The sequence below is a fragment of the Sorghum bicolor genome, chromosome 6, assembly GCF_000003195.3.
Source record: "Sorghum bicolor cultivar BTx623 chromosome 6, Sorghum_bicolor_NCBIv3, whole genome shotgun sequence".
Taxonomy (NCBI): Eukaryota; Viridiplantae; Streptophyta; class Magnoliopsida; order Poales; family Poaceae; genus Sorghum; species Sorghum bicolor.
In genome coordinates this window covers 1887401-1896463 of record NC_012875.2, presented here as the reverse complement: position 1 = coordinate 1896463, position 9063 = coordinate 1887401, and the positions used below count along the sequence as shown (strand labels likewise).

At 40.4% G+C, this 9063-nt stretch overlaps 1 protein-coding gene and 1 pseudogene across 1 annotated transcript; both read right to left on the bottom strand.

The window, feature by feature from the left end:
• LOC8065988 lies at positions 292-2112 on the bottom strand (annotated as a pseudogene).
• On the bottom strand, positions 2132-8799 carry LOC8065987 (protein AAR2 homolog). The gene is made up of 13 exons (XM_002446021.2): positions 8598-8799; positions 8393-8475; positions 7679-7736; positions 6660-6719; positions 5872-6001; positions 5554-5780; positions 4879-4971; positions 4723-4794; positions 3919-3951; positions 3662-3799; positions 2912-2968; positions 2560-2646; positions 2132-2478 (listed from the first exon to the last, which is right to left on the bottom strand). Exons 1-13 carry the CDS (start codon positions 8724-8726, stop codon positions 2443-2445), a joined length of 1203 nt encoding a protein of 400 aa, XP_002446066.1. The 5' UTR covers positions 8727-8799; the 3' UTR covers positions 2132-2442.

Below are 9063 nucleotides of genomic sequence, written 5' to 3'. Positions count from 1 at the left end.
CTAATAGGCTGCTAGTTTAGAAGCCCCGGTACATACACCTACTCTCTCTGTATATGATTTAGAAGTCGTTTTGGATAAGATCATCAATAACTTTTCAATTTTTGAGTTTGCAAATGTGAAAATTATATAAATAGATTTATCTTGAAAAAATACTTTCATAAAAGTATGTATAGATATATATCATTTTTTAAAATATTTTTATGAAAATAAGAGATCAAAATTATGTTTTGGAGACTATATCGTTGTCATAAACGACTTCTAAATTCTATATGGATACGGAGGGAGTATGTACATTCACCATCATTGAACATATATAGGAGCACACACCGTTAGTGATGTGGCTAAGAGTCAATAATCATAATATTATTACACCGTTAGTGATGTCCGGATCGACGGAGTCGTCGGGCGCGCCGGTGCCGGCGAAGTTCCAGATCCTGTCGGCGAAGAACCTGCACCGCACCGCACCTTCCCGATGCTGCTGTGCGCTCCTAACAGCGCGACGGTCTCCCGCTCCGTACGTGAACTCCCGCCCGCGCCGCGCGAACGCGGCCTGCGTCATGCCGTACGTGGCGTTCGGCGGCGGGATGCCGCCGCCGCCGCCGTCGTGGTAGAAGCTCTGCGCGCTGTCGCGGCGGCCCGTGAGGACCGGGTAGGTGGTTGGTCCGCCGACGAGGACGAGGCTGTCCCGCGCGGCGAGCGCCAGGATGTCCGCGCAGGAGACGGTTCTTGGACACGCCGCCTCCACTCTCTGCTTCATCGCCTCGATGGCGTCCATGCCTGGTTCGGTCCGGCGTCGCGCTCTGATCTCCGGCCGCCGCCGTCGACGCCGTCCAGTAGCACCGAGGCGTCGCAGCCCTGCACGCCGCTCGTAGAGAAGACAACGTCCGTCTTGGTGTGTGAGCGTCGTCGTTGTTGCAGCTAAAGATGGTGAGATGGAGGATGAAATGGAGTTTGTTTGGTTGGTTGGTTTGGACGTACGTGGATGAAGAAGAAAGGCGGACGAGTGCGGCGGCGACGTTGGGGTCGGCGTGGCAGAGCTTGCGCACCGTGGAGGAGATGATGTCCTCGGCGTCCGGGCACGTCTCGTCGTAGAACCCGAAGACTAGACTGGGTGAACTCGTGTCCGGCTGGAAGGTGAAGGAGAAGGAGAAGGAGGACGAGCTGCCGTCGTCGCCGCCACCGTCGTCGTCGTCACCATAGTCATCGTCAGGTGAGATATCGGCGGCGGAACTGCTGGCATGGCAACGGAGGTTGACCGTGCTAGTAAGGACGACGATGGACACAGCTAGCAAGCAGCTGATATGGCTCGCCGCCGTGCCGGAGTTCCTAACGACGACATCGCCTAGCTAGCTCCCTCTTGTGTTCTTGTAGTGATGATGATGATGATGGTGATGCATTGGGCTAGGTAAAGGTTGTTGAGGTATGCCAAGTGAACAACGTGAGGATTTTTAAAATAACGCGGGAAATGCATTAACAGATCTGGAACCTGTTTCACATCGCATTTTATTTGGCTCTGGAACAATGAATCGGCCAATGTATGTACACAACCTAAATACTTCAATACTTTTCTGTGTCTGTTTTTTCTTTAGACGATCTTGTTTTCATATGTGCTGCCCAATGCAAGTAAAGTGTGCTCACTACTAATCTTGTTCTCATTTGTTTTCATACGACACAAATGGATTTGATTGGTGTCTGTATACAGGGAAAACACATTGAGCCTTTTTATTCTATCTCACACAGAGAACCGGCATTTGCTAGCGTTTATAGTTTCCAACCAAACGTGTCCGTATGTTGAGATGAAACACGATTCATTATGAAATCAGACTCCATACCATCACTGGATGCGAGTTATTCAATCTCGTATCAAATACAAGTCATAAGTCCAAACCACATATGGATGTACTGATGTACAAAACAAGGCACAAGGCCACAAGGGCACTTTAGGAAGTAAAAAAAGACGGCATCCTCTCTTTAACATTATCTTAATTATAGGCATATACAGAGAGATAATATACTCTGCGTTATCTACAATAGCATGCCCAATAATTGGTAGCTCTACCAGGATCCAAGATACGCTGCTGTTGATGCAGCTATAGAGTTCAGGCTCTTCATGTATTAAAAGGCCAAACACTTCAAAATCTAAGATACCACAGGATCACTAAACAAGCAAGCCTACTTAATTATCTACATCTTTAACCAATTAGTCAAGTGGAAAACAAGTCGTATATTCAATGTCAGTACAGACAGTAAAACTTCATAAAAGTCAGCGCACCAGTGTACCTAGATCATAAGTATAGATGGCGTAAGATTCTAACAGCAAGATCAGTGTAAAGCGGTACTCAGTGTTGTGCATGACATAATATACAGATCAAAGTAGAAAGGGTGAACAACTGCTGGCTTCTCTGCATAAATAGAAGTTTCATGGAATCCGACTTCAGTAGCCTATGATCCATCCATTTCCACAACCACAGGAGCAAACTGCGGTAATATGGAAACAACAGTTTCACTAAGGTGTAACAGAGAAATGCTATACATCATTTGATCTCGGTCCAGATTTACCTCATCATCTTCATCAATAAGGTTCACTGCGTTGTCCTCAAGATCCCACCCAAATGTAGTCTCCAGAAGCGATTTTAGTTTTCTAGCCTGCATATGGGATGGAAATATGAGATATCCTACAGTGACCGGTTACATATATAACCAAGTTTCTAAAAAGCTGTGCACAATAATCCAGGGATCACAATAGCACAAAAACTAGTCCTCTTGTGCTATTTAAATCACAAAATATAAAGTCCGGCTGTCAGTTAAGTCCAAAATACAGAAATTGGTAGCATGATTTGTGGTGTCAAGTATAATATAATAATATGTATATATAGTTGACATGTGGAAGTATCAGTTCAGGAATGCCAACCCATGACAGAAGGTCTCCATCCACGACTGGGGCTTCAAGTACAACCGTAAAGAAATCCTGCAAAAGCAATTAAGAGAAATCAATGGTGCGAGTAACCAAGTTAAGTATTAATTAAGCTGCTGGCGTAGTTCCAGGCACACTATTTCACACTCAAAGATAATTAAAATTCATTATACCAAAACAAGTTTCAGCATGTGCCCTCAGCAGTATGAAGTTGGCAAATCTGAAATAGGATATGTGTTTCTTTAAAGTTTTAGTTCACTCTACAGTATGAGTTGGTGGGAAAATCTGAAATATGGGCATGAACCGAACATGATATCAAATTAACATAATATTTGGCTCCAGGTCTGCCAATGCACTCAGGGGCAGTTTGGTTGCCACCCTCGCCTGGGGAGCCAAGCCAGGCAGCTGCATCTGACCCCAGGCATTCGAACGCCTCGCGTTGAAGCCGGGCTCAGGCACGTTTTCCAACGTGGGAACCAAACAGGCCCTCAATGCAGTAGAACTTGAAATGTTGCTAAGACACATCTGGCGGAACAATCTTAAAATAGGAAGTTATGAACTTAGCTCTGCTATTGATAGCTTGTTGGGGACTAACTTGACATACCAAGATATGGTTAACTCTACTTATATTTCACCACATTCACATTTGTAACATAATATTCCTGTTAGCCACATAATTAAATTTAGTAAATAACAAAAATATTATCTTAATCCATGTGTGTATCAACATTGTATCAGCAAAATTACCTTGGAAAGACGGTACAGGAATATGTCTCTTGAAAACCATGCTTCATCCAAACACAGAGAATCGCCCATATCCCCACTTTTGGAATCTTGGGTATGTTGAAAGCCATGCTTGAGTTGATAGTATAATGTCCTTATAAACTGAATGAAACACAAAGCAGGTGACAGAAATCTGTTAGTTTCCATGGTTTGCTATATTAGTATGATAATAATTTACTAAATTGAACTCATGAACAAAAAGGAGAATGCCCAGATAATACCTTTATAAACATGTTAGTCCTTGTATGAAGGGGCTGCCAAGGATAAAGAAAGAAAGGGTTAAATAAGTATATAGAATTATCTGTCACAGACAAAGAAATAATCAAGAGGGAAAATTAGCTATTAAGTGGTGTTCGTCCCACACAGGTATGCACACACGAAGTGGTTAGGTCTCAAAAGGACAGCTGCAGTTTCCTCATAGAAACCAGCCATTTGGCCACTCCTAGTGCAGATATCTGGTATTCTATTCATTCTGTATTTCACTTTCAGGTTATCTAACTTTGATTTTGGGGATCCAATTTTATAATATAATACTTAGCAATGTTTCTTAACTGTGTCAGCAGGTCAGTAACTTCCAAACCACGGTGACCACTATTGGTAATGACTAATGAACTATTCAAACCTTAACATAAACCATAGTCATGGAAATCATCAAGATGTGTGTTGAGAAGGAAGTTCAGACACAAACTAATTGGTTACTATTTGTTGTTAATGAGCTATTGAAGCCTCTTAAAAAGAAAGTTATGTAATGTGATTGAACCGTTTCATGTGGAAGAATGGTTTCTCAATTTCATCAACATGTGTCCTGACTCCTGAGAGGGCAGTTCAAACTTCAAAGTTGATAAGCTTATTCAGCAAAGCACCTATGTGACAAAATATTAAACCAAGAGAACTTTCAACATAAGTGACGGGCTAGTGGAATGGACTCAACAAGATAAGAATGTACACATTCAGCACAAGAATAAATATGTTCAGCAATAATTAAGGGAATACCACAAAAGAATCATATCCATCAATTAACTTACAGCTTCACTGCAGCTCAAAAGAAGACTGACTAGTGCTTTCCACTGCATAAAAGCCTCCAGTGACTGACCCATCTACATAACTCAAATACATCAGAAAATATTCTAGTAGCACCCTAACTCATTAACAATTACAATATTTAGTTTTGTCTGTAGTACCATAAAAGCTATGAAAGCGAACTGAAGCTCCCCCAACAACAGATCTTCTTGACCGTCATAATTTTTGGCCAAAACAATCTCCAGCAAACTTGTCTGAGAAGTTGAATTGCCTCATCAATAAATAATTAATAAGTCGCCAACTCAATGATCAGAGCTTTTATTAACAAGTGACATCTGTTGCAGGGATTACATTGAGCAAACCAACTAATAACAACATAAATTTACCATGGCTATCCAGATATTGTAATATAGTTCAGAAGATTTTAGATGGTAGTATTATAAGCATATGGAAGTCCAAAGGAGCAGCAAATCAGTGTTGTGTCATGCCTATTGATCCCTGTGTTATCAAACTATGATTGCACTCTCTTGTACTGTTTAATTTCAGTCGTTCCAAATTATAGTTCACTTTAGCTTTGTCCTAAGTCAAACTTCTCTAATTTTGACCAAGTTTTTTTAGAAAAAAAATATATCTATTAACATGTACGAGTTCAAGTAAATGCATTATCAAGACATATTTCATGGAAAATGCAAGGAAACTAAATAGATTTTGGTGCATTTTTCTATAAACTTGGTCAAAGTTAGAGAACTTCGACTTAGAACAACAATAAAGTGAACTACAATTTGGAACACGGTGAGTTATGTTTATGGGTGGACTACAAATGATAAGAACGTTACTTTGTCCAAGTTCAGGGCCGTCAAGTCACCCCCAGAGATGTCCTTATGCTTAATTGAAGCAGGGATACTTGTGTAGTAGCATCCTCTCCGCTCAGACTGCACAGGAGCATTCTTTGCAAACTTTCCTTCTCTTAGTTGTTCGACCAAACGTCTCTCCATGTCACTTTGGGGGGCTCTATCTATCCATGATGACTCCCACGCAATTGTGATTTCTCCTCCGATTGGTTCTGGACAAATACCAAACATGGTTATTTTCAACTCCCCTAATTGATCTCAACAAACAACAATCAAAACAAAAGCAAGGAACACATCTCATACCAAGACGCTCAATGACATTCGGTGACAAGTAGTTTGAAAGTTGTTTCCAATCTCCATAAGAATCCAAATTGTATGGTCCAAGCTGATCATCAAATTCAAAACGTCTTACAGCTTCTGAGTATCTGATATCCTACCAGAAAACAAAATTTAGTATAACTAAAAAGCATCTGTGGCGCTTCAATGGGACAAATACATAATCCTCATTTCCACTTCAGGTTTCGCATATCATTTATCAATGGCAACAGGCAAAATGAAACAAGCTGAGCATAAAATTCTCTAAATTAATCACATTTCATGTACTGTGTTATTGTCGTCACATTATTCCAGTTGAGTCCATCCATCTGGTGCCTTATTAGCAACATTAGTTAGCATTATATGGTTGAAGTTGTAGGGGCAAAATGGTTACAATTACAATGCATGAAGCCATAGCCCATGAAGCACAAAGACAAAATATGAGAATTTGAAGCTGCCACACTAACATATAGCAAAATGTAATCTGTCTAACTACATTATATATTGGGTAATTGTCATTTAAATTCAGTAGAATATCTTGTGATGCAGTATGCAAAAAAAGGTGAGAAGTAAAACAAGAATAATTGAAGTAGGGCATGAATAATGTTTCATGCAAGCATCACTACAATGCACTACAGCTCACACTGCCAGTACAGTTGTTTTGGTTTAATGATCCATTATCATAATCTCACATTTGCTACTAGCAATTGAACAGGACATCATAAAGCAGAAGGTCCAGCAATGACAAAAGATTCAAATAGTATTCAATATAGCACCTCTTCTTCTGACAATTTGATTAGCCGTTCCTCTTGCACATCCCACTTTCGAACAATCACCTAGAAAATACCAAAAAGATGAGTATGTATGTAAAAATATAGTTAAGTGTCATCAGTTGACACCTTTGATTGAATGGATTTTGTTACTTTTAACTTTGATTCTTTTTTCCCTTCTAGTTTCTATTATTACACCACACTTCCAAGTAAAATTTTATACATCAGTTTCCATATTCACATTTATTGTTGTTATTATTTTTGTATTCATCCTATAGAAGGAAAATTTGTACTCCCTCTTGTCCCTGTCGAAAGGAAAACTTGAACAGGGACACAGGTGAAGAATTTGCAAATTGACAGATCCAGAAGAGAAAATGACATGAATTCCCTACTATTCAATTAATTTGACTGGAAAGCTGGGAGTTGATAGTATGTTTGGGAGTTATGCACAAATTCTTAGGATACAACAAAATAAACGAAGGCACAAGAGAGCAACAAGCATCTAAATTATGCACAAGCTTTATACTTTAGGATTAAAAAGAAAAGCCAATATAGTTCAGAAATGGGCAGGACAGAATAATTATATACCAAAACACAAGAATGTGCTATGCATTATTACAAATGGATTAACTAGATAAACAATACTAACAGCTAATGCACCTGTTCTGTTTAGTAAGTGTCTAAGTGAAAATTAAAGAAATACTTGAAAATTAAAGTACAAAAATGGAAGGTTAAGATAAATATAAAGCATATTATGTTATGATTCACTATCTTATTTGATACCGCCTGCCGAAATATAATAAAAGAAACATGAGTCATAGTCTAGTCTAGTAGATTTATTGATCAATTCAACAGTTCATCCCAAATATATATCCATATAAAAACAACAATTTTCCTTAGCACACAGGTTATGAACTGTCAATAACCCAAGGAATAAAATGTATTTTAATCTCCTATAAAGAATACTTGGTACAATAACCTCTCTGCAGTCAATACACATGCTTCAGGGCAATAGAAAGAAGTACCTCAGATGGGTGTGTAGTAAGAAAGAATCCGACAGTAGGTGCAAACTCATTCCCATGCCTAAAAGTGTTCAGATTTTGGAAGCGGTCAGTGCACTATATCATTCTCTATTAAATGAAGCCATGGCAGTACAGATAAGGACCATCAGAACACATTGCAAATGGAAGTAAACCAAATGGAGCATGCACACAAATACTCAACCATTTCACACACTGCCAAACAGTTTTAAGAATGTTACAAGGCTGGATGAAAGCAATCAAGAGAAGAGGAGTGCTTATCTACCACTACTCTAGAGTCTATACCATGTTTATGGGGTCCATAATCGCAGGAAATTCGTGTGATTAGCATTCTAGAATTTTGTGTCACATATAGCAAAGTCCCTTCCAAAGTACTAAGATTGTGAGCATGTCATGGTAAAACAAGCATCACAGTCACTTCTTCATTGCAGTTAAAAAGGAACTCAAACTCGAAGTAAGCTGTTGGGTTAATTCTGTACAACACTTCATCTGACAAACTAGAAGAATGAATATATAGCTGCCGTCCAAAAAAAAAACAATGAATATGTAGCACAACTGACAGTAACTGATTTAAAAAAAAAAAGAAAACCGATTCATGTACTGAAAGCATTCTCAACGCAAATCCTCGACATTATTTCCCAATAACTGGTAGTTGAAGTGCTGTAAGAATCAGTGCTCGTAGCTAGCGGATACCGATACCTGTTTGGGGAGCAGTAGTAGACGAAATGGGGCCCCGGGGGCACCATCTTCATCCCTTTGAACTTGGGGCCAACAGAGAACATCTGCAGAAGAACAAGAAGCAGGCAGAGCCGCAGAGGTGAAAACCCGTCACATAGTTTGACGCACGCACCAAACCAAACAGCTCGCTACGAGACGGGACCGTTGGCGGCCCAATCCCACCGACCTGGGTGTCGATTCCGAAGAGGGTGCGCTGGGGGACGTCGAGGAGGAGGAGGGTGGCACCCTTCCGCACCAGCTCCGTTGCCGCCTCCGGGTCCATCCGCGCCGCAGCGCCGCCGCCGCCGCTCGCCATGGCAGTAGCGCGCTCGTGCCGGAGTGTTCTGGAACAGAGGACGGCTTCGCTCTCCACAAAATGCTAGAAGCCCATTTGACCCGTGGGCTGAAATAGGAAATTCCAGTTTGAAGTGGGTTCGGCCCATTTGTAGATGGCTTAGTCTATCTTTTGTTCTTTACTCCTTCGATGCCAAATTATAAAATACTACCTCCATCTTAAAAAAAAAACCGTTGTTGTTGACTTGTTGTTGACTTTGACCAATCATGTTTGACCACTCGTCTTATTCAAAATTTTTATACAAATTTTAAAATAAATAAATTATTATTGAAATATCTCCAATGATCAAATAAGTCAT